At 40.9% G+C, this 26,606-nt stretch overlaps 1 protein-coding gene and 1 long non-coding RNA gene across 28 annotated transcripts; both read left to right on the forward strand.

Moving 5' to 3' along the window:
* The first annotated feature begins 7,987 nt into the window (after positions 1-7,987).
* Positions 7,988-9,224, forward strand: LOC133883969 (small heat shock protein, chloroplastic-like). The gene is made up of 2 exons (XM_062323380.1): positions 7,988-8,310; positions 8,449-9,224. The coding sequence occupies exons 1-2, from the start codon at positions 8,082-8,084 to the stop codon at positions 8,961-8,963; spliced, it is 744 nt and encodes a 247-aa protein (XP_062179364.1). The 5' UTR covers positions 7,988-8,081; the 3' UTR covers positions 8,964-9,224.
* A 3,566-nt stretch (positions 9,225-12,790) lies between these two features.
* On the forward strand, positions 12,791-21,565 carry LOC133884317 (uncharacterized). 27 transcript variants are annotated; one of them, XR_009903079.1, is made up of 12 exons: positions 12,791-13,292; positions 13,671-14,219; positions 15,395-15,483; positions 15,925-16,068; positions 16,209-16,345; positions 16,435-16,564; positions 16,671-16,981; positions 17,089-17,240; positions 17,340-19,460; positions 19,635-20,476; positions 20,566-20,638; positions 20,769-21,565. It is a non-coding gene; the product is annotated as an uncharacterized LOC133884317 (long non-coding RNA). The 27 variants fall into 27 exon arrangements; XR_009903075.1 differs by having other exon boundaries at positions 19,635-20,272; positions 20,366-20,476; positions 20,566-21,565; XR_009903081.1 differs by lacking the exon at positions 20,566-20,638 and having other exon boundaries at positions 19,635-20,272; positions 20,366-20,476.
* Positions 21,566-26,606: the final 5,041 nt, after the last annotated feature.

Genomic DNA, 26,606 nt, shown 5'->3' on the forward strand with positions numbered 1-26,606 from the left:
ATCACAATGGATGAAAATAAACTGCATCAGTGAAAAACAAACTACATCAAGCAAACTGCCTGTTGGTTTTTGAAATGCGAGCACAACATACATGCCCAAATGACCTATCGCAGCTAAGATTGGCAAGCAATCAACACTGTGAAAAGGGACCTGATCTGATACCAATTCGTTCTGTTAACAATGAAACTATGATACATTATCATCTAGTTCTACTTCATTAATCACGATGGTGTTTCAGCACAACTCATAGTTCACCCAATACCAAGTTCTACCAATGTGAGCGCAACATACATGCCCAAATGACCTTGCTATATACAGCCAAGGTTGGCAAGCAATCAACACTGTGAAAAAGAACCTGATCTGTTACCAATTCAGTCTATTAACAATGCAACTATGATACATTATTATCATCTAGTTCTACTTCATCAATCATAATGGTATTTCAGCACACCTCATAGTTCACCCAATACCAAGTTTCAAACTGACAGCGGTCGGCGAGGCACCCAATACCAAGGAGGGCGGGGGGATTTACCTTTGCTCTATCGTTCGGCGAGGCGGGTGGCTGCGGACGACAACAGCACGAGTGCAGCACGAGCGGGACGTTGGTGTAGGGGACAGAGACGGTGGTGTAGGGGATGGGGGCACAGGGGACGGTAGTGTAGGGGACGAAGACGGCGGCCTTAGCTCCGAGATAGGGACGGCAGGGCTCCGGGGATAGGGACGGTGGGGCTCCGGGCGAAGTTGGGGAGGATGCAGCGGGGACGGCAGCGTCAGGGAGGATGCGGTGGGGACGACGGTGTCGAGGAGGCGGCGGTGTTGTAGAGGGCACAAGTAGGGCTTAATTTTTCTAAGTGTCAGTGGGCGGGCATCGTGCAATATAATATAGGGGAGGGCTTTCACTGCCGGCTCAATATAATTACTGGCAATGAAAGGGTACCTTCACTACTAGCTCAATATGACAACCGACAATGGAAGGGTACTTTCACTGCCGGCCCAATAACTTCACCGGCAATGAAAGTTGTTTCACTGCCGGCCTAATATGTCCACCGGCAGTGAAACCTCTTTCCCTGCTGGTGGCTTGGGGTGAAATTTTTTTTCAAAGTTTCGCGTGTGCATGATGAGACTCGAACCCACGACCTGCATAAGTAAGACGGAACAAACCGCTACGCTACTCAAGTGATTTCGATTTAATTTGTACTATCTATGCTTATTAACATTCTGTTGACCTAAAATCCTAGTACATATTTGTATAAATTTGAACTTGCTATATACCAAAATTATGTTTTGTATATACCTAAATTTCATGGCTCAATTTTCTAATACAATAAATAAATAAAATAAATATGTTCATAACTATAGGTAATTCAATATAAATTGAGAATACATATGCTCATAACTATAGAATTCATTAAAAATTGAAAATAAATATGCTCATAACTATAGGTAATTCATTAAAAATAAAAAATAGTAATACATAGCAATAGTGCTAGCTTGTGCTATTGCTAATTCATTATTAAAAATCAAAAATCAATATCTCAATAATAAAGACATCTTCCACCATAAACTAGAAATTGAAAGTTTCATAACAAAAGTGAGGTATATTAGTTGCATCTAAAACAAATTCATACATAGTAATTAATACAATTTAGCTACATTGTGTTAATGATTCGCCCTTCATTATGATCATGGTGTACATAGGGAGGTTCGTCAGTGTCTTCCATGTGACCTAGGTCGATATCCTCTTCGAAAGGAGGTAGCGTCTCGAATTGATTGTAGTCTTCCTCGTCAACAACATTCTCCACTCCGACAATCCTTCTTTTTCCTTGAAGAACCACGTGGCTCTCCTCCTTGTTAGCCGGGTCTGGATCCTTTACATAGAAGACTTACATAACATCGTTTGCAAGTACGAATAGTTGTTCTTAGTATCCAACGAGTTTTTGGTCCACTTTACTCATACCATACTTATTGATCTTCACACCCCCTGGGAGTATGACCCATTGGCACCGGAAAAGAGGAACTTTTAACACTCCATAGTCGAGCACCGAGATCTCCTCTATGAATCTGTAGTAGGTCTCCCTATTTCCATTGCAGTCGTAGGTCTATACAGATACCACTATTTTGCTTGGCGCTCTTATTATCCTGAGCTCTCGTATAAAATGTATAGCCATTTATGTCATATCCTTGGAATGTGAGGATTGTAGTTGACAGTCTGTGAGCCAACACAGTCAACTGAGCACACTTTATCTACTTATACATCACCTGTCTACATAACCAGGCGCCAAAATGATCTCGGTGCTCTCGGGCGATCCAAACATCGGACTTCCCCGGGTTTATGGTGCGTAGCATCTTCTGGTGTTCTTCGACATATGGGTCCACTACAACTGATTGTTACAAAACTATGAAATATGCTTGCGTGAATGAAACAGGGTCATTAGTGCGGAATGAGTTTGCACCTATTGTCCCTTTCCCCTATAGCCTCCCCTCATGGCGTAATACAAGCACACCAATCGATTTGAGATTCATGTAGTCGACGCAGAAATCAATAACCTCCTCGGTTCCCCAACCTTCGACCATGAGCCTTCTTGCTGATTTCGGTTACAGTGGACCACGTCTTCCTGCAGCTTATCTAGCTTGGTCGGATCGATGGCCTTCTGTGATATCGTGTTGAAGAACGAACACATCTTTATAATTGGGTTTTGAACCTTCGATGGCAAAATAACTCTAATTCCAATTGGGAGCATCTATGTCATTATCACATGACTATCATGAGACTTCATGCCAGTTAATTTCAAATCTTTCATGTTTACTAGTCTCTTTATGTTGGCGGAGTAACCCGATGGAACTTTGATTCTATGCAAGCACTTGCACATTATAATTTTCTCCGCCTTGCTCATACTGTAGCTAGCGGGACCAAGATATTTGTCGCCTTCTTCCATATCTTCGGAATGTAGATCATGTCTGAGTTTCAAACATTTCAGGTCCTTTCGTGCTTGGAGTGTATCTTTGTTTTGGCAGGTATGTCTAGTAACGTACCAATCAAGCTATCACACACATTCTTCTCAATGTGCACGACATCGATTGCGTGTCGAACCACTAAATCCGGTCAATAAGCTAAGTCATAAAAAATAGATTTCTTTTTGAACATAGGAGCTCTAAGATTAGATTTCAGAACCGGTGTACTCCTGTGTCCCTTTCTAAGGATAACCCTAAGTCCCTTTACCATGTCATATACCTGTCTCCCAGTGCAATGCTTAGGAGGTGATCGAGTCTCAACTTTCCCATCAAAAGCTCTCCTGTTGCTGTGGTATGGGTAGAAATTTACGATGACTTAGGTACACCATTTTTCAGCGATTCTTCAGCCACAAGCTCTCTGTTTCATCCAAACAATGCATACATGCACAATAGCCTTTGACAGTCTGGCTCGATAGGTTGCTAAGGGCAGGCCAATCCTGGATTGTTATGAACAGCATTGCGCATAGGGTAAAGTTCTCTCATTTGTATGCATCCCATACCTGCACACCATCGTTCCACAGTATTACAAGATCTTCCATTAATGGTTTCAGGTATATATCGATATCGTTGCTAGGTTGCCTCGACCCTGGTATCAGCATCGACATCACAATGTACTTCTGCTTCATACACAACGAAGGAGGAAGGTTGTAGATACATAGAGTTACAGGCCAAGTGCTATGACTATTGCTCATATTGCCGAATGGATTCATCCCATCCGTACTCAACCCAAATCTTATATTCCTCACATCTTCTGCAAAGGGCTCCTTGTATTTCCTATCGATGTTTCTCCACTGCGTAGAATCAGCGAGGTGTCTCAGTATTCCATCATCCTTGTGCTCCTCGGCGTGCCATCGCAACAGTTCGGCATGCCTTTTGTTCGCGAATAAACGCTCCAACCGGGGGACTATAGGAAATACCACATCACCTTGATGAGAGGCCTTTTATTCTTTCCTTCACCATTGATATCATCACGGTCACGCTTGTACCGTGATGCACCACAAACAAGACATGCTTCCAAGTCCGCATGCTCTCTGCGATACAACATGCAATTGTTTGGACATGCATGTATTTTCTGCACTTCCAACCCTAATGGGCACACAACCTGCTTGGCCTGGTATGTGTTTTTTGGCACCACATTTCCCTTTGGAAGCAATTTCTATAACAACAGTAACAACACTGTTCAGCTTGTATCAGACCACCTGTTGCTTGCCTTCAATTGTAGCAGTGAAAGTACGGTACGCAACTTTGTATGCTCCCTCTTGCAGCCCGGGAACAACGTTGTTTTAGAGTCCTCTACCATACGCTGGAACTTTTGAAACTCTCTTTCATTGGTGAAGTTTTCCTCCCCATCGCGCAACATCTGCTCCAGATCATCGATGTCGGCGTCGACCAACATCTCCTCTAGATCATCATTGACCAACATATCTTCTAATTCATTAAAAATCAAAATAAATACACTCATACCTAAAGTTTTCATATAGGAGCATACTACTTAATTAAAATATAAAAATATAATTGGAGCTTGCAACATACCTAAATATCATGGCTAATTTTTCTAATTCATTATAAATCAAAAATAAATATGCTCATACCTAAAGTTTCTATATAGGATCTTGCTAAATTAATTAAAAAATAAATATGCTCAAACCTATAGCTAATGTAAATCAATAATAAAGACATTTTCCACCATAAGCTACAAATTGAAGCTTCCGTATAATAAATGAGATATAATTGCATCTACATTGTCTTAAAACATCATGGCCATAGGTGCATCTCCATCTTTTCAAAATCCAGAGCAATTTAGCAAATAAAATTCAACTAGAAATGGATGAAGATGAAGTTACATACCTTGAAACACCTAGGGCATGACGATTCCTCAAAATTTTCAAGCCACTAAGAACTTGGTGACCAAAAATAGCCGCCACTGAGCAAACAGAGCTTCTCTTTGTTGTGTGCTCAGGCTTGGGGAAGGAGAGGATGACTTTTATATAGTCGAGATATCACTGCCAGCTCATATAACAAGCCGGCAGTGATGCCCTGCTATCACTATCGGTCGGTGGATTAAACCGGCAGTGAAGATGGAGTAGGGCATCACTGCCGGCTCAAGCCAACAACCGGTAGTGATGCCCTTATCATTGCCGGTTCGTAAGCCACGATGACTTTATTTTTCCCACACAACTTATGAACAGGCAGTGATTCCCCATCACTGCCGGCCCATTAGGAACCGGCACTGATGGGCCGGTATATATAGGGGTTTGTATAGTAGTGGTCCGCTATTTTTACTAACCGATAGTGATACTCAAAATCCGTATGACTTCATGTGCTCGTGCCTACTCAGCTTCTCTAGAGCGCCTTTAAAATCATACTCGCTCTCGATTGCTCTCGTTCGCTCTCACTCGATCTCTCTCTCACACACACCCTCTCCCTTACACCATCGCCACCTCCGCTGTCACCTTCTCCGGCCACTGCCCCTACCCCTCATCGCGTCGTCGTTCGGTGATGAGGTGGAGGCCCTACTGGTTAGGTCGTCGGACGAGGCGGAGACCTCAGACTCTGATGACTTAGCAGGGTCCCCCTCTGAGGACGACGTGTGGGACTTCTTCCTCGACGAGTCGAAGATGAACAAGCCCAAGTCGAGCTCGGATGAGGAGGAGGTGGGCGGTGACGACGGCAAGGATGAGGATGACAGCGGCGAAGGCGACAACGACGACTACTTCTTCATCGTCGTGACCAATAGCCGGTAGATGTCATCGATCGGTTATGGTTTTTTTGCGCGTTGTCGTGCATTTCTTTTGATTTTGATGTATAGTGATAGATTTAGTGCGTTAACTATAGATTAGTGTGATATAAAACTCTATTTATGGAGATTAGTAATATAAAGCTTAGTTAAATTATTGATTGACTATTTAGATTTTATTATTTTTTCTTAGATTGAGTATTACTGTTGGTTCATAGCTACAAATCGACAGCGTAAGCCATAAGCGCAATAACCGATAGTAATGTAGTTTTTAACTGGTAGAGATGACTTTTTCTGTAATAATGTGAACTGATCTGATAATTCTTAGGTGACTAATATTTTGAAAATCTCTCGGTCACATTTTACGAACAAATCAATTGTACATCTAGAATATATTTTATTAAGCTAGAACATTTTCTATTGAAGCTAGATTTTAATTATTCAACAAAATATTTAAAGTAAACAAGAGATATGGATAGTTGGATCTCGATGGTGGAGGGAGGGGAGTGGATAAGGTTAAAAGTGAAGGGGTGATCTGGATAGTTGGATCCGCATCCAACCGTTGAAAAAGTGATTGTGATATAAGCAAAATCTGAATCACCTGATAAGAATATAAACATTTTATGGAAGGGCGTCTTCATAAACAACCACTATTTTATTTTCTAGTCATAGCTACCAGTATCGTGAAAAAATTTACCGCCATATGCAGATACGGGCGATATCAAATTTCTATCAGGGAGATAAATTTGAATTTTCGGATGAAAATTACCTAAATTTTGCAAAACTACAAATTTGATCTAAGTTGGTCCACACTATATACCTATATAGTCCTTACTGGAGGTGGCTGATAACCACATATTTTGCCGATAGAGACAATAATGATAATAGCTCAGAGAGGTGGCATTCTATAATGTGATTGTTGTATTAGTAGTCAATTTGAAAGTAAAGAAGGTTTTTTTTTTTTCCGGAAGGAAGCCTTCTGCAGGGGCAGAGCCAGGCATCAGCTAACCTGTTCTCCGCCCCATACTGTGTAATATTTTTTAAGAGTGAAAAGATCAGGACACACCAGTGAACTCCGTGATGATGTCATCACCGGATCCTCGCTACCGGTGGTCGCCACCCCGCCGAGCTAGAGTTCCCTGACCTATTCTTCTTCCCAGCTGAGCTCCACTACAACAGCAGGCAGCAGCTCTGCCGCCACCGCTGAGCAGCTCCTGCAGCACCCCGCTACTCCAACCGGTCCAAGGAGCCTCGCCATAACTCTCTACGTCGACTCCAAGCCTCAATCCACTCCTTTTCGCGGATTGACCCGAGCTATGCTACCTTCTTCCCCAAATCCAATAGCAGCGTAGTGCTCCATTGCGCTCCCAAATTTGTCAAACCCGGTGAGCTATCCCTCGATTCATCGCATCCACGAGTTCCTAGCTTGGTTGCACACCTCTTTGACCCTGGTCGCTGGACAGGGCCTTCTTGTTCATTTCCCTGTCGTCGGTCTCTATGCGCCACCATGTGTAGCTCCAACACCACCGGCCCACTGCGCCGCATCTTCTCCTAAAGCTGGGTGTAGTGCAAAATTGGTCTTGTTCACCAGTCCCCTAAGGTTTATTCCTGGCTCCACCAGTAGCCTTATGGTCATTAAAACAAATAAGAATGAGGATAATCTATTGTCTTTTGGCGGAAAATATTTTCTACTCGGATACAGATACTGTTTGGTAGAGGTTCATACTAGATGAAGAGTTTGTAGGATTAGATAATATCTATTTTTAGTTTAAAATAAAAATAAGATGACTAAACCAAAAAATTTTAACTTGTTCATAGCTTTTCTAAAGATTTATAGGGATAAAGAGAACCAACTCTAAAGTTTTTTAAGCTAAAATTCTACTTCAAAAAACTGTACTTGCTTTAACAGCTTTCGTGCTTTGCTCTTCGCCTCTGGCCCAAAACACGTGAAAACTACAAATTTTGATTAGTACTCCATCTTGTATTGGTTGGAGGATGCTCCAAGTGATCTAGTACTGGATTTGGTGGCAGTCGATCTAGCTAAGCCCTAGGTCGGGTAGAAAAATATCCGTTCCATCTGAAAAACAAACGATAATCCCATGGTCCAGTTCATGTCCACATAGTTCTGGAACACCCCACACGTGCTCCAGAAACTACTACGTCATTCTGTCTCCCTCGTAATCTCTTTCTCCTACCTCCATCCCCCTGTATATAAGCGCACACACCGCCACTGTTTTATTGCACTGTCGCACTCATCTTCTCATAAGCCAACCAAATCAAGCCAAGCAAATCTCCGAAGAGTTTTTGTTTCGCTTATCAGCAGCCGAGGAAGATGCAGCAAGCTGTGGTCTCCAACCTGCACCTTATCACCACATCATCATCCCCTGTCCATCGTGCAAGCTGGCTCACATCGCCCTGCGTGCCCAAGAGAGGCTCGGCGAGGGTCCGGTCTATGAGGAACGGCTCCACGGAGAGCCTTGACCACCTCCAGAGGGTGTCCAAGGCCAAGCAGCAGCAGGGGACTGCTCCAAGAAGACGGGCCATCCAAACCACACCGTTTGGTGAGTGCCCAGCTTTTGATGACAATTTGCGTTTAATTCCTCCGCTAATTGAATTGAATTTTGTGCATTTTATCCTTTTCCATGAGAAGAGAAATGAAGTAGACTAATATGTACTTCTTTATCATGAGTTCCTGACAGGGCTACGGGACAGCTTCCCGGAAGCAAGAACGCTGGACCAGATGGTGCGCACCATGGAGCGCATCATGGGCGGCGAGGACGACGACGACCGCGTCCTCGTCGTGCCCGCAGCGGTGGCGGCCCCTGCGGTGCCGCGCGCCGAGAACGGCGTCCCAGCAGCCACGGCGGCCGCGTACTGGAAGGGGCGGACGCCGTGGGAGGTCAAGGAGCGCGCGGGGGAGTACCTGGTGAGATTCGACATGCCGGGGATGACGCGGGAGGACGTGCGGGTGAGCGTGCAGGATCGGACGCTGGTGGTGGTCGCCGAGAAGGCTTCAAAGCAGGAAGGAACCGAGGAGGAAAATGAAGAGGAGGCGTGGCCGGCGGCGAGCTTCGGGCGGTATAGGACACGGGTGGAGCTGCCGGAGAACGTCGAGGTGGAGAGGATCGCGGCGGAGGTGAGGGACGGCGTACTGTACCTGATCATCCCCAAGGTGTCCTCAGGGGGCAAGGTCGTCAACATTCAGGTGCAGTGAAGTGACGAGCTCGAGCTCGAACTCGGAGGGGAGCATCTGGATGGACCAACATGTACAACGCTCTGCTACCAATTTCGTCGTCTTTCTATTTTTGCGTGCCTGACAACGGGTAACTTCTGCTATATTTGAAATAAATCTACTATTTGCTATCATAAGCTTTCATGAAGGACAGGGAAAGCGAATAGATGGTGTGATAACAGAAGCGACATCAATTTGATGTAACACACTTCTTAGGCTATTTCCAATATTTTGTTTTCTATAGTGATGTGAAGAGAGGAAAGGACGTGAGAAATTAATATTAAAAAACAAATTTATAATAAACATGTCTTACTAGTTTTTTTAAGATCTCTTAAAATAATTTATTATCTTATAACCATATAAGATTGATCATAAACTAGTTTTTTTTTATAAAAACAAGTTTTTCTCTTTTATTTTGAAATTATTTATCATATTATCTTTTTTAGATAGATATTTAATTAATATCTATTAAGCTAGTATTGTCAGTAACCTTAACTACTCAAAAGCACCAAATAAGTTGAATGACCTTGTGGACCCTATCGAACACCCTGAACGTAGACAAAGACAGAGCGGAAGAAACAAGTATAGTGTATGACTTAGGATATGTACCAGTTTGGTATAGCTCTCTTTCATGTTTTTTGGCGAGCAGATCTGCCATCAAGCTGGAGCTGGAGCTGATAATGAAAATATTTGGCTAGCAGGATGACTCTAAAATTTATGAATGCAATGGTACCTTTGTGGTGTTACATATATATTGTTTTGTATATATAAGTATTTGGGATTATTTTGTTCTACTAGATACTATATATATAATTTTTATGAGTGCTTATGTAGAAAAATATTGCTTTTCTTGAAGATTATAATAATAAAATATAAATAATTACAAAATAAATCAATTACAAATCAATATTCAATATCTATATCCTAACGGTGGAAGGATCGGTAACCTCTCAGAGGCACTGCTACTGTAGCAGTGGGTCCAAATACATATATGTACGTACACATATATATATACACACATACATACATGTATATATGTATCTACATGTATACATATACATATACATGTATACCTATACGTATGTATGTATATATGTATAGGTATATATGTATATATATACGTATACATATGTAATTTTTCTTTTCCAAAAAATTCTAGAAAAATATCGAAATGAATATTAGTTACATTAATAAATCAGCTGAAAAAATCTAAAATGCAAAAAAAATATCTAAAACTAAAAAAATATGAAACAATTTTTTTTTTTTGTTAGTATTACTTTCACCTACATGTTAAAACTATGTCCATACATAAAAGTACTATTGTTTCCTCTATAATTAATTTAATGTGTTTAACATTAATAATTTTATAAATAAATATTGAAATGTATAAAATTTGTAAACTTAATTTTTTAATCTTTTTTTATCGTGCTCTACACAACAAAATAAAAATGTGCACCAATCAGACTAGTATTACATGTTCATAGATACTCAAATCGCATGAACAAAATGAGTGGCGCTCGGTATGGGCCTCGCCGTAGGGGTGCTTGATGGGTCATGAGGAGATGCTATACATGGGCCACTTGGGTCATAGGTCTGCCCCTCCTAGTGCTCCTTGCCGGACCAAATGGGCTATGATTTTATATTATCGTCAGTAACTAGGTGTAAGAAGTATGTGGGAAAGAGGAACTATAGTTTAGTTAATCCTCATATGGAAATTATGTCTATTAAAGAAAAGATGTCAGATAAAAACCCACCACCAAGTGGGTGCGGCCAAGGAACAGGTATGCTTTTCTTCTTCTTTTTTCTTTTATACCTTTTCATGATACTTATATTTCTTTATTCTTTAGATTTATGATTTTGTGATTATATGCAATCAACATTTTCAAAGAATCCATTCAATATTTTGATAAATCTAGTTCAACAATTTCAGAAATGTGGAAACAGTACATTTGAAATGTTGGAATAGTACATTAAAAAATGTTGATTTTTTTAAAATAAAATAAGAAAAATATATTCATATTGGATCTCATTTTGTTACATTAATTCCAAACAACATTGTGGTTCAAACGAATTTGAAAATGGAAAAGAAAAATGCATTTATAAATTGAGAATCAAATCATATCTCATCCTACCCATTCCTCTCCAATTAGATTTTGCCACATGTCCCTGTGAGGCTAAAAAATGCCAACCTATATATCAGTCACTGCTTAAAAAGTCTCTAAAAACAACTCCAATATATCATCTATAATACATCATCCATATCCTTATATGGATTGTCATATATAAAGATTTCTCTTTTATATTACTCCACTACTCTAACAATGTATCTATATTTCACCTTTCATATTCTCTTCTATTTTTTAATAATATTCTATAACTAACAATAATTTTAGAAAATAGTAAATTATTTTATATGAAAGTTCATGAATTTTTCATGAATTTTTGGAGTTAAATTTATACTAAAAATTCAAAAAAGTAAAAAACTCAAATTTAGAGAATTTTTATTTAAAATTTGTAAGAGATTTTTAGTGCAAACCAGTTAAAATAAGTTTTTGTTATTTATTCTATTAGTAAAAAATCGGTGTGATTTTAGGAGCTCAATGAAGTTACTTTTTGTATTTTTGAAAGAGAAGAAATAAAGTTTCGAAGCAAAAGCTAGCTAGCTTGTCTCTGTAGAATGCATGCCACGTCATGTCCGGCAAAATAGAGTATTAGATAGAAGGTCTGTTGAAGACTTTTTTTTTAAGAAAATGGATGAAAGAGAGGATAACGAATGGGATAAAAGGACTCTTAGAGATGCTCTAACGAATCCTTCGCCCATGCTGAATCTCGCATCCACCTCCTAAATCCATCCGTGCTCCTATCTAGCCTTTTCATCGGACAGGCAAGGCGTCGCCACCAAAACAACCCACGCCTCCCTCGCTCGCAATATGTCGCCACTAGCATCTCCCTCCTTCGCCTTGCTTCCCTTGCATGACAACGCGGCTAGCACGAGCCTCACTTCCGTTGCCCCACTTTCCTTCCCCGTAGGATGTCGTCAGGAGCATGAGACTCACCTCCCTCGCCTGCTCCTTTCTCCCCCTAAGACACCGCCGCCGGCATGAGCCTCACCTCGCTTGCTCACGCCTTCGGCCAGTCCGCGAAATCCTCCCAACCACATCAGGCAAGTCTCCCTCCCCAGCCCTTTCCTCTCCACTGTACCCACCGCGTCTACGTCGCCGGTGGCCTGAGTGACAACCTCTTCAACTGCGATCAGCTGCAGTCTATGGACGCCTCCTCTACGGCTACCAGCGGCGGCTCCAAAGATGACGCCTAAATCAGGTACATCTATACTGTATGTATGCCAGGCGCTCAATAGAATTACCAATAGATGAACATGCCGTCAATGTATTCTTTTTTTTTTCTCTTCTGAGTTATGAACTGTTAATTTTCTTGAGAGCCCATACCAGACGGGTTGGCTTTGACAACAAGAACGATGGGATTGGCTTTTGCTGTGTTCTGCAATTCAATCTGAACGTTCATTTGTATTTTTTATGATAAGGTAATTTAAGCAATGTCCAAAAAAACAAGGATATGGTTAAAGTGTTCCATATCTATCTATACCATTATTCCTGGCTCCCGCCCAGCGCGTACCCGCGGTCCACGTCTCCCCGTGTCTTTCCGCCGTCCGATCTTGATCGCGGGCGTGTGCGCGCTCGGGCTGGCTGCGCTTGCGGTAGGTAGGAAGATTGTTTCCCGCGCGAGCTCGGTGCGGGACAGATGGCACGTGATGGCTCGTAGGCCTGCTAGTGTGCTATAGGTGTCCGCTCCGGGTTCGAAGAGAGCGAAAATATCGCCCGCCACGACGCGTTCCTCGTCCTCCTCGCCTTCCTCGTCCTCCTCGCCTTCCCATCCTCTCGATCTCTCTCTGAAAAAAAAAAATCATCTCGGTCTCTCCTCTTGTTCTACCCACCGCCGCGGCTCCTCGTGTGCTCCGCGCCGTCGCCGGCTCCATCCGTTGCCACTGCTCCCTGCGCCTCATCTTCCGCCGCGGCTCCTTGCCTCCTCTACGCCGTCTGCCAGGCAGCTCCTTCGCCCTTTACCCGACCCGCGTTGCCTTCTTCCCATCCAGGCCGGTCGCGTGCGTGGTCGTCTTCCTCATGGACGACGACTCTCCTCATGGCCAAGAAGAGCAGAGGCAGCTGAGCAGGAAGCTTCTCCGTGGATCCTCAACTCCGGGCGGCAGCCGCGCGAGCTCGACCCCAATGTCGATCTGCCACCATAGCGCTCCTCCGGCCCAGCCAACCGCAGCACCAGCTTGTCTGCTTGTCGGTGAGCCTCACAGATGCCTCCTCCCTCTACCTCCTTCTTTGTAGCTCGCGCACGCCATAGCCTAGCGCCACCGAGTTGCTATTGCCGTCGCTGCAGCTGCTCCAGCTGTTGCCAAGCTATGCATCTGATAAGTGATTAATGGTTACTAAGGGCTCCTGTGCCTAATTTTTTCGCTAATTTCTCCATCTTTCTTGTTAATTATTCTCACCGATTTTTGTTGTGTTTCCTCGTTTTTCTATGGCATGACCCCGTGCCCTTCCCAGTCAGGTTTGGGGATTCTTTTCCCCTTGTTCTTGTTGCTTGTCTTTCTTTTTGGCTTTATTTTTCGGTTTAGCCTGCCATTGATTGGTCTGACATTATGCTTCTCTTTTGTTTTAGGTGGTTAACGATCTCCATGTTTCGTTGCTCTCATGCTAGCTGCTCTGGTCTTGTTCTGGTGCAGCCGTGCGTGCGGTTTAGGAGCTAATTTGGTCAGCTTTAAGGAATACTATTTCCTCGTTTTTTGTGGTTGGTGTACAGATGGAAGGGCTAAGAGTGGGTGGATTGTTTGTTTCTTGGCAAGCTGTAATATATGAAAGGTTTAAATTTCACTGATCTCTAATTGGCTATTCCTTGAATTTGTGTTCTGTTGGCCAGGCTGTGTAGGGAAAAATGATTGTTTGGTAAGGCCCTATTATTCATTAATCGTTCAGAAAGTGCGAAATATAAGGGAAGCACATCGTATGCCTATCATGATTGTTACCAGGTTCTTGCATCAACTATATTCAGTTAATGATTATTCTGACTTTTGAAATAGATTAAGCTATCTCCTCTTTCCCTTTTGTTCTTTTCTTTTTGCAGCCATGGGAATAGCAGGCAAGCCTTTCAGGGAAGATTTATTTATTTGAGAGCTTTCTTCTGGTTACAGAACCATGTTTAAAATGAAAGGTATGTGTCACCAGACTAAATCTACGTTTTTTCCTCTTGTTAAATTGCTCATTTGTTGCTTTCCATCATTTCCTCTGTTCTATATTGAATGAAATAAGTGGCACCTTATTAAATTTAGTTACTGAAATGTACATATTCCATAGAATAAAGGGGAAGCTACAACCTAAATTCTAATCAGAGTTTTTTTAAAAAAAATTTCATCGCATATAAATACAGCGAAATAGTAATTGCAAGAAGTCAGCTAAAATTACACTGTAAGGTGCCCCTTAGGTTAGCTGTGGTACTTCTTTTTTGATCAAATTGTGAAGAGGAATAACTACTAGCTGTAGATTAGAATTCCTATTTTCTATCCATTTGTTATTTACTTTGCCATAAGTATTACAAGAATAGGCTTTCTGATCGTCTTCAATTGTAATTCCACACTTTAGCTCTTTTTATATGCTATGGATGTTTGTTTCCCGGAATGAAAGGCAATTGACACGTCCAAACATATGTTCGAAATGAGGAAGATAGTAGATGAGACCATGTAGAAAGATTTTTGTTTGAATTAACGTGTGCAATTTCGCTATGCTATTATTAGATTAAAAGCTGAGTTTAGGATTTAGTATTGTTTCTTTTAGTAGGAAGTCCTTGCATCGTATATTTACATTCTGGGCCTAATTATGAAAGGTTCTTCTCTTATGGATTCCTTAACTACCAAGCACCTCAATACATATAAGATTTCGAAATAGGAAATTATTGTGCAAGGTGCTCCTTAGTTTCACAGTGGTATTCATTTTGGAAGAGATAAGAAGCACTACCCCTAGCCGTAAATTAGAATTTCTACTTTTTTTATTTGTTTGTTATTCAATTTGGCTTGTGTGGTAGAAGAATAACTGTTTTTTTATTGATGCCTTGTAATATTTAGTGTGGCTGGTTTTCAATTTATAGTTCCATCTTTTTACTTCTTTTACATACTACATGTCTATGTTAGTTTTCTGGAATGAAGGATGGACAGCAAGAACAGTTCAAAAACATGTCGAAAAATAGGATGGTATTGACTGAGACTATCCAGAAAGATATTTGTGCGGCAAACTAAAACTAGAAGATTGAGTTCAGGGTTCAATATTGTTGCTTTTGATATGTACCCATGGTAGAAATTTTTTTCAATATTGATGGCTTAATTTTTTTTGCAGCTGAAAAGCAATTTATAGCAAGTTGTCAGTAGTGCTGCATGAGGAAGTAAAATGGAGAAGTGAGCAAAGCACTATTTGCCACCCTTGAGGTCATACTTCCTATTGCACTTTTCTTTCTGTCTTGAAGCTAAAATGAAGTAGTCATATTATCTTTTTTGGTTGAATATCTTTAGTAAATGGTACATATGCAGTTGTAAAGGTTTGCTGTTAGTTAAATATGCACGTACGGCCACAAAAATGACTACATGTCTCTTCTAATAAGTTTGCACTGATCTAATTTCCCAAGACGTGTCTTGATATTTATGCTCTGGTTGTACAATGTTGCATGTTTGCCTTATGTCATTACAATGCAATGGGGAGTAGAGTGTGGTTGTCTTTAGATGGTTGATCTATTGATCTGTTTTGCTTAATTCTATGGTAATAAATTTATCTGTTATTCTGCTTGTATGTTGTTTGTTGATTCATTCGCTTTAATTCTTCTGTGTGTTTTTGCTTGGACTTAATATTCTTTTTCCCTAAACAAAAAACAGATGTCGATAACCATGTTAAAGGATCTGAACCCGTAGAGTACGCTTTGGAATGTTTGTGTGAGTTTGTCGCGTATGTGGGATTATCGTGGAGGAATAGACGATGGTGAAATACGCCATGTGGACCTTGTTTTGCTGGGTGCTGAGGTACTATATCCTGTTTTTAGATTTTGACGTATTCCATTAAATTAATAGCCATAGCTTATTTGAGATTTGGTATATCTTGTTTGAGATTCTATGTTATTGTCATGTGGTGCTTCTCCTCATGCATGTTTTGTATGATTCAGGATACGATGATCATCAATTGTTACCATACCGTAGCTGTAATTGGGATGACCACAGAAGTCTGTGATCTGGCCTCAGTGCACCCTGTGAATCACGTGTGTCGACAGTTAGAAGGACAATTACCTTTACGGGATACAAGGTACCCCAATGAACACAGAAATTCTAGCTGCATTTCATACGCATTCTTCGCTGCTTATTACTAATGTTTCTCAAAACAATTGTTTGTAGCAACTATGAAATGAAGCTTAATATGTGCGGTCAAAGGGCATCCTAATTCAGTGCTGAAGAAATCTATGCGATTGGCCAGAATAAACCACTATGGCTATTTTTGTTGGCACACTAACCAAGTCTTACAGGGGTATAGTTCTTTCCTTTTCTTTTTACTATATAGATTCTAGACTTATTTGATTATCTCAGCATATGTTTGCCTCCCATTTATTGTTTCTATGTCCTGCAATTTGCAGCTGAACAATCACTCAATGCAAACACAATGTGTCCATGGTGCACAAATACAGGAGCTTCATGAGTTTTTAGACAGGCAATCTTTTCTGTTGTACCTCATTAGCCTTAAGATTTTGTTTTTCTATTCTGATTTGTGCACTTCCTAGGTTGCAGTAACAAGTATGCTTTTTCGTATTGCACCTTACATGATATGTTTGAGCCTATAAAGCGTATTGCTACAGCTGATCATCCTACTGTCCCTCGTCTGCCAAATGTGCAACTACAACTGACAACTTTGGAGGAGCTGAAGCGAATCAGTCCATATGAATTTCCAGTTAAGTGTGGTTCCTTCTCATGCTTTCTCTAATTTTTAATCTTATGCTCAATATCATACCTCTAGATTAACATATTCATTAGCCCATTTGTTTCATGTTTTTTTAGCCTGAAGATTTTCATTGCACTGTCACTATTTCAAGAATTATCCCAGGTCAGTCCTGTTGGTATCCTGCATGCAACCGTGGCAAGAACTCTTGTCTTCCAGACGGTATTGGATATAAGTGCTCATAAGATTGGTGTATCGGCTACAAATTTAGGTAATAATTATCTGTGTTATAAATATATTTTGGATTTCTATTTTTCCTCAACAAATGTAAAGGTTGGATCTTTGTGACAAATTCCATTATTTCTGATAGGGTGAGTTGATATCTATATAGTTACAGGTTTGCAACATGCTTTTGCATGCCTATGTTCTTTCATATATGCAGTTCTTTTTTTCGCATTTTTGGATGAGTCATACTCTTAGATATTTGAAGATGATACAGAGAGAAATGTAGTACAGTCCTGTAAGCTATGGTTATATCAGGCACCCAAGCTTTTTTTTTGTTACTGAAATAGAAGGTTCAGTCATTTTTCCTGAACTTAGCATTGTCTTTTCGTGATTTACGAATTCTCTTGCTTGCATCAAACATTTCACTTTTGTACTAGATTATTAGTATACTCTTCTGACTATCCAATACTTTAAAATAAATTTGACGTGCCATTTAATTCAATGTTTTGCTCATATTGAAACTATGATAAATTTTCGTCTGCGAGTTATTTATATGCATTACTGGATAAGAAATGACCCATGTGTATGTGTTTTATGATCTTTGATTAATCTTTTACATTGGTTGTTACATAGTTTTGGAGTTCCCTGGAAATGAGATAAAAACCTCTTTGCCATTTGATACATGCATGTTGACAATGCTGAAGCTGTCAATTTTCTTGTGCAAACTTAAATCATTCTTCTTTGCTTTTATCCTGTTGAGATGGACAACATGCTCTCAAGAAGGTATTTGCTTGTATAGTCACCTAAAATATGACCATCTTTTGCTTCTGCACAACCATTTCATATTATATGATTGCATTTTTGGTATGCTTGCCTGTCTGGTGTGCGTGTTAGCCTTCCTTTCGCCTAGAATCATATCAGAGCCTGCTTGGGTCCTGTAAGCTCTTGCATACTTTACGTAAAAAAAATTGTTGAGCTAATGCTCCACTATAGTGCCTGCCTACTCGATTTTTGTAATTTTTATGTTGTTACATATGTGCTGCCCAGATATCCGAAGTGATTCTCTTGTGGTGGGCAATTCTGAAGTGATTCTCTTGTAGAGGACAATATACTAGCTTTGTTCACTATGTCTGAATCTATATGTTGTTTCAGTTAGTAGGCTACTTTGTTTACTCTGTTTTTGTAATATTCAAATTTACAAATTGATCCTGCCTGCTATTCCTTGCTTCTTTTTTTTTTTTTTTGCAACCATTGTCAGTTTGATGAATTGCTGTTCGGATATGTGGGGGTGTTGCTGTTAATGCATGCAGTTTACACACTTTCGAATTTGTACATTTGAATTTGTTAGCAGGAATGTGGAACTAAGATTTAAAGTGGTAGCTATCGACTATTGTGGAGTCAGTATGTAGTTATCTAGCGTTTATTGTACCAGATTCATTTTAGTTCGCTTCATAATGGCATCCTGGTTCTTTTACTCAAACTTTGTACAGTGTTCTAATAGTTCATTTGTGTTGCACATGCAAACATGAAACTGGAACACATTAAATGTCACCTTTGCTCAAGAGTTATGTTTAAATTCCTAGCAGTTTAGTTTCTTCTGCCACTCTTTATTCGGTTTTTAGGTAGTCCTTTACTGTTGGCTGATCAAATCTATCAGTTATTTCTGGCTTATCAGCTGATGGTCATGCTGAAAATAACAGGCCTATTAGTTATATGCTCTTCTTCATTGCTTCCTCTGTTTCTTCCTTCGTTTCTTTCTCGGTATATGTCAATACAGGATATTTAGGCGATTTCGCTTCACTTCTGCGTTTGCTTGCTGCTATTTTTTGTACTTTGATCTCTAATATAATTTCATGCTATCTCATGATGTGGAAAAATTTCTTTGGTTAATTCCCATCCTGAAACCAGGGAAGGTATGGCTCGATAGATTATCTATTTATCCCTGTTTATTTTTAATTCAATGTATGCAAGCTGTAGTAGATTCTCAATGTGTTGTCCTTATTCATTTTTCTTGGCTAAATAGGTCCAGCCATGGCCGTACCAAGTTAATAATGTTGTCTGTTCTTATGCAAGGCAACATTCCATCCGAATCATCATTAAGACTGTAATTTGATGATGGATTTGCTTACTACAGTGGTTGGAAGGTTAAGAGTTTTGAATGTGGTTGGTGTTTCTATGGTTTCCAGAAACATACGAAGTGAACATTTGGTTATGCTTCTCAGCCTGACCACTACGAAAAAAAATTCGCCCATGGTTATGCTACGAGGTGAGCTCATTTTCTATCTGAACATCTATTCAGACTTCATAGAATGTATGGATTCAAATCAAGTTCATGTGTGGCCCAATTCATGGCTTTTAATCGAGTGTTTGTGTATGTAATTATTTAACTATAATTCATTTAATCAACTTTCTAACAATAATCCTTACACTTCCAATGCAGCTCTGCATTTTTCTTGCAAAGCGATAAATGTTGCAGCTTTTTAAAGTCGTACTTTCGGACTCGGTTGCGGTGAGTTCTCCGGTTATGCGCCAATAATTCACTCATTTTTCTGGGAAATGGTTAACCTTGGTCCAGATGCTCTATGAGCCATTTGATTTTTGCACTCGCTCCATCCTACCTTTTTCAATCTATAAATATGCAGATAGCTGAATACAGTATGGAATATAAGACTCGAGCTCAGTTTGTAATAATTAGTTGCTGGAGACCGTATGTATCTGAAACTATTTGAGCCTTTGAACTGATGGTGAGCAATGCTCACTGCTGCTAGCTTGCATAGCTTTTTGGTGCCTTCTTGCTCTGTTCGGAATATGACCATATTCTATTTTATATCCATGATTGTCTTAGGTCTAAATTCATATATATATAGCTCTATGATCAGCATAGCTCCAGAGGAAAAATATTAATGCTTTTTCCTCTGCAAAATTGTCTCTTAAGATGATTCTTTGCCTACCGGACTAACCCAAGTTCAAAACGCCGTCTATTGTATAATTGGGAGCCTTAGCAACACTCTACTGGCTGCAGAGAAAGACGCTGCATACCATGCACTTCTTTTCCTGCAACAGACAACAAACCTCCAAGTACGTGACTACGACTACCTCTTACTTACAAAGCTCAGGCAGATCATCAGACGAATTTTGGCTCAGCAGCTTACCATAGCGAATGAAATTCAGACATTGCTTAATGCTTGGGAGAAAAGACTATCCAGTTATATGCATCGTCAAGCAATGTGGAAGATACCTTGTTATCCTATTTCTCTCCAGACCCTACCGGCCCTTACTCAGGTGAAATCCACACTATGCTTTCTCATATTAAGCAACTCGCACGATCTGTACAAAATTCCTCTCGCGCCTCACTTGCAAAGGTCAAACAGTTCGAGCAACAATACTTCAATCTCTATAGATGTTTATCTTCAGACAATAACTCTGTTGCTTTCCAAACGCCAGGTCTATTTCGTCTCTTTGAATGTTTTACCTGCTTGCTATAAAAACTTTCACTGTACCATTTCCCTTCACTTCTTTTTAGCTTACATGCTCTGCACCATGACTAAATATATAACCCTGCCTGTTCCTGCAGAGCTACATCGCATGCCGTCGTCACTCTCTCTCCAAAGTTTATGCTCACTGAGATGCTGACAGTACTTCAGCTTCCCATGCCAACATACACTCGCATCAAAACATATGAAGATGAATATGCCAGCTGCATCGAATTTTATCCCAATATCAATTTATTCATCCACGATGGGCCACGACAAAAAATCTGTGGTTTCGCACCAGCTTCAGAACAGACTGCTGAAGAAGCGGCTCCTCCAAGCGATTGCATATATGGAATCAGAAACACACATACAGCTCCGACATTTCAACTACCTTGTGGAGGAAAGTGCATTAGATGAGCATAGGTCTTCGATAAAGAAGACAGAGAAGCAGACGAAGGCAATGGGAATTTATCTCTAAAAATTGGAACACTGCCATGAATGAAATTGCAGCGGCTTGTGATCTATTCGATTCTGATTTCTTCTGCGAGCTGAACTGCAATTCTGAAATAACTTCACAATCAGGCGTCTTGTTTGTTATCAAGCATATGGAATCAGTCATGGCAGAAATACGCGGGTCTCTTCAACAAGCGGCACACACCTTCCATGAGCATGGTGTCTGCCCATTCAGTGCAGCTATCGAATAATAGCTTCACCATGTCGCTGGCCAAACCAGTTCCTATCACATACATATGAAGCCTCTTTGCTATTCTATACATCTTTAATTCCCTGAACTCAGACCAGCACTTTATAATGACATCTCAATGTAAATAGTTGCCTTAACCTGTGGTTGTACAAGTCATCTTTCCCCTAATATATCTTGCCATCCTCCCTTGCATTATTTATACCTATCAATACTTACCTGCTATCTCCTTTTCTGTTTTCTAACATTTACATCTGAATAAGCAACAGCGAACAGCACAAATCAACCTGAAGAAACAACAACAATTATATCAGGTTCGACCTGCTCTTTTTACCATCACCCACTAGTATATAAGAAGAGGAGATGCAAAGCTTGCGCGATAGCAGCATTCTGTTGTGAGAGAACATGTCCTGTGCATCATACTAGTGCTTGCAATGTGAAAACTTTGCAGTATAAATAGGATTACCTTACTGTTGCATTGCATATCACCTAAATTTTGTGAGGACCAATTGAAACCTTGTCAAGTTAATGTGCAGCTAAAACTATTGCTGCACAATAACTTATATGGAAATGATACTGTTGGAGCAAGAGTTCGTTTTGTCCTAGCAAGTACAGCGAGAGTTTCTTCTAAAGAGGAGACTTAAGCTTGGAGACGAAATTTAAGAGGAAGGAACACCACGAATGTATTGATGGTAAAAAAAAAATAGATCGATCTAGGAGAATATCAGGTGCTTTTCCACCTCTGTGTCTTTCTGTCGTCTAGTCCTCTCTTTGCCCAGGCAGCTATTGCCCCTATTTATAGGGTCGTGCGTAGCTTGGTGTATAAGTTACCATAATATACTAACATCTGAGATCCGACCGATTTACTGGGTCTTATCTCGGATAACTATTTTTCTACCTTACTTAGGAGATAAATATCTATTGTTGTAACTATCGTGGTGCCTGCCCCCTGAAGATGGCGAGCCAGTCGCCAATTGCGGCCCGGTGCCGCACTGTCAGGGGTGTCTGGATAGCCCTCACTACGCCAAGGGTGCCAGAGTGGCGCTCATCAGCCTAGGCCTTTAATGCCGGTCACTTTCTAGCAGGGAAAGCACGACCTACGTTCTTCTTCTGGCAGATCTTCCCAGGGCCTGCTGACTCATCCTGCTGTCTTCGGGAAGGTTGCCTGACCATCCCGAGGTGAGGGCCTTTGGGAGGCGTAGAGTACGGAGGTAAAGGCGTTGGGAGGCAGGACTTTGTGAGGCCGTGTTTTGGAAGGCCTTGGGGGTTGAGCCGGTGGAGTCAAGGGAAGGTTTCGTAGGCGCGAAGGGGTACCGTGAGAGGATCTGATGATATCAGAGATCGAGCTTCTAGCAGAGGGTTCGGGGGGACCGGGATGGTGATCTTCAACCGTTATCCTCAGGCTGGCTTATTTTCCCCCAACAGATATCAAATGCAACCATGACCAATAACGAAGTTATAAACATAAATATAAGTGGGTCATTTTGATGAATAGTACTTGATACTATAATGAGACAGACCGAGATGAATTAAGCTTCACCTTGACTAAGAGAAATTGATTCTAAAAATGAAATCTGATGAATAACTGTTGATGAATTCATGATAATTTTCATGTGGAAATTTGCAACTGGAAAGAAAACTTGCCAGGCAGGTGGATATTTGAAACTAAATAGGAAGCTGGTAAAGAAAAATTAATTTTTCACTGAATCACAGAAAGTAACAGTCTAGAAGAGATACGCAAAATGAAATTAGGTAGAAGAATGTATGTAGCTGAAGTGGTACAAGTTGTCGGCCTTGTGCACTGCACTTTTTAACAAAATTTTCTGATTCTTTAAGAGAATATAGGTTGGTGGAATTCTGTATAAATATAGTGACATCCTAGATTTAATTATTTAACCTATTGTTTCCTTGTTTTCTTAGTAAACTGAGTGGGGAAATCGAATGCGTAAGAACCTCCAGATTGCCGAATGATGTCTCTGTTGGGTCAGCCTACTAACCGGCAGCCGCAAGCTCATTAGGCTCATCCATATTGTTGGTACAAAATTATGAATCCTCGCGTCAACACACGAGCACTTCATGTGCAATTCACAGCGGCACGCGTAGGGCGTACAACATTGGGAATAACTATTACGTAGCGACATGTAGAATCTTTTTATAGGATTTTTATCAAGTTTTAATACTATTTGATGTACTATTATTAGTAGTTTCTTTTGTGTGCTTTTCTGTTGTGTTGTTTAGGAGATGAGTTGTTTCGAGGCTACAAGCTTTTGAAGACTTCGAACAACCCTCAACTAAAGGCAAGTATACTTGAACATCTTGCACCTATTTTATGGTTTATATGTAGTTGTTTATTCTTCATTGCAAGCTTGTCTAATTTTGAAAGTCTATGGTTAGGGTTTACTAGATTTGTATGATTATCCTTGTTGCCATTGATAAGTCATGAGAAATGAAGGGTAGGTATGCTAGTTGTTGTCATGGTTGGAGGTAAATATTAAACTTGATTAATGATTATGCAACATGAACCGTGTACGGTAATTGTGTAGCAACAAGGTATAGAGATCCTAACAAGATGGATGTGTGATGATGGTGCTGGAATGCACGTATGCGAGGAATGCATAGATGATTTGTGGTTGTTCCTGTCTGGGATCCTAAGGAACGGTTCGAACATCTAACCAAGTTAAACTGCATATCTACGAGGCTTATATGGGTACAGCCTGGCCAGTTAATTAGCCACCCCTCTGATTTTATGGGCACCAATGGACGGTTGAGTGGCACAAGAGTGCGTATCTACAGTGATGGAATTTCTGTTAATGGTGAAACCTTAGTGAGTGCCTACAAGTCAGTAGGACCTTTGTAAAGGTTTTGTAGTGAGACCTTGACTCCACACCCTGGAAGTATGAAGTAACACGGGAATCACGATTCATGGGGAAAGCTGTGCAAACTCTATAGAGTACAAAACTGATCGATCAGCCGTGCTCACGGTCAAGAGCGGGCTTGGACTCCTTCTTGTTTAGTGGGGATCAGGGTTCTGGTTTGGATGGTTGGGTAGCCAGGTAATGGGATTGCCTGGTGAGTCTTGGTAGTCGGATGAAATCTGATGAGTTATCCCTCTTGTTATAGTTGTGTCTCACTTAGTAAATAGGTTCCCTATTGTTAGAATTATAGATCAAGGATGCGTAGTGTAGTAAACCAATATCTAGCCTTTTCTTGACTTAAACTCTATAGCATGATTTCCCTACACTTAAGGAGTACATTATATACTCACACTCGTTGCCCCATTTCTTGCATTCTTCTACTACGCAGAAGCCGTCAATGAAGCTGCACCCTTTGATGGAGACAACATCGACCCGGAGCTCCTTTCCTATGGTGGTGATTCCTCGGTTGATGCTTGTGGAAGATGAAAGACCCTATGGCATTGGAGTTTTCTTTTTCGCTGTGTTTTTCTTCTAGACCCTTAGGTTTTTTTGTAATATGTTATAACATTATTGTAATAATGATCTTGTGATGATACACTGATGATGTAACGTATGTATGAAACTTGATCCTGGTAAACATGTGTTGTACCTTGTTTTGTTCCTTTAAAAACCTGGTGTTACAATACTGCAAGTGGTTCCCAAGTCCCAGGCTTCATAGGCCCTGGTCGTTGCATCCTCTAGAGGGGATGCGATGAGGTTTAGCAAACCCCAAACATCGGTCGACAAAGGTCAGAAACATGATCTTCCGACTCCCTAGGCCCTTCCTGTGAATTTGGTACATGGGCTGCCTGGGATTTAACTTGGAGGGAGATAGTCACTAGGCCTCTCGGTCATGATCTGGACAACATCTTCTTATCCTTTTATACGGTAAGAGTTCCTCCTACAAAAGCAACCCATGACAAGTACTAACCTTAAATCCTGCATGTATACTAAAGATTACCAAATGGGCCAATCGGGCTGGCCCGACATGGGCCCAGCTCGGCACGGCCCGATTGGCCCATTTACTGTAATGGGCCGTGCCTTGCCGGCCCGCGTGCCAAGTCGGCGGCCCACGACACGGCCCAGCTGTCACCGTGCCGTGCCGGGTCGGCCCACGGCACGGTCGGTGTTCGGCACGATGGGCCCAATCGGCACGGTGGAGGCACGACGGGCCCGTTTGGCACGGCGGGCCCGACCGGCACGGTGGAGGCACGACGGGCCAGGTCGGCACGGGAAGGCACGACGGGCCCGGCCGGCACGGTGGAGGCACGCTGGGCCCGTCAAAACTCCGAAAATAGGAAAAAAATCAAAAATAATAGCTAAAAAAATCCAAAAAAATAATAAAAATATAGAAAATAAATACATAAGAGCTTTATTGATTGGTTGCCTCATTAAAAACCTTTATACTAGAAGGAAAAAAGAGTACAACCTATGATTATACTCCGTAAATTACATGGTTTCATTAGAAACCCCAGAATTTTGCTTGCAATATTTAATATGCTTCCTCAAGTGTCCCGTTCCATTTGGAGATCTGGCACCTAATTCTTTACTGCATATATTACACTTAGCAAATCTTACCTGTTCCCCGTTAATTTCTCTAAAGACCTTTTCAAAATGTTGCCACACCCATAACCATGCACGCGAGTTCTCGGCGTCTTGATCCATGAATTGAAATATGGAATTAGTTTCTTGATGTGAAATGGCTAATGGCTACTTGGCTAGCAACTAGGAAAAGAGAGATGGGTGGCCGATGAGAACACATGGAGTTTGAGATGGTATTTATAGGCCAAGATGAGAGGAGAGGTGGGTGAGGGTGGGACCGTGGGGGTTATTTAAAAAAAATAAACAAAAAACATGAATAAAATAAAAAAACTTAGAAATAATAGGGGCACATGATTAATTCTAAAAATGAGCTTTATTGATAGGTTGCCTCATTAAAAACCTTTCTAGCAAAGGAAAAAAGAGTACAACCTAGCTCAGAAAATTTGAAATTACACGTTCTCATCAGCATCTAGATACAAATTTTGGAATGATTTTTCAAGCTCAGTATTTTCTGCAGTGTGTTACATTAGTGCTTCAGCTTGTTCACAATCCTTTACTATGATGAGTATTTCAACCATCTCACTTGACAGATTTGTTCTTCTCTCTTCGATTATCCTTCCAGTAAGACTGAAGACAGCCTCAGAAGAAATTGTAGATACAGGAACCGTAAACAAATCTCACGCTAACAGTGAAAGCACTGGATAATTCGTCTTGTGCTCATGCCACCATTGCAGTATGTTGAA

Source organism: Phragmites australis, chromosome 11 (genome assembly GCF_958298935.1).
Source record: "Phragmites australis chromosome 11, lpPhrAust1.1, whole genome shotgun sequence".
NCBI lineage: Eukaryota > Viridiplantae > Streptophyta > Magnoliopsida > Poales > Poaceae > Phragmites > Phragmites australis.

What these genes read in the sequence shown, in the direction of transcription:
- LOC133883969 (XM_062323380.1), top strand. Translation starts at nt 8,082, where the DNA reads ATGCAGCAAGCTGTGGTCTCCAACCTGCACCTTATCACCACATCATCA. An exon ending in CATCCAAACCACACCGTTTG is followed by an intron (nt 8,311 to 8,448) that starts GTGAGTGCCCAG and finishes AGTTCCTGACAG; the next exon opens with GGCTACGGGACAGCTTCCCG.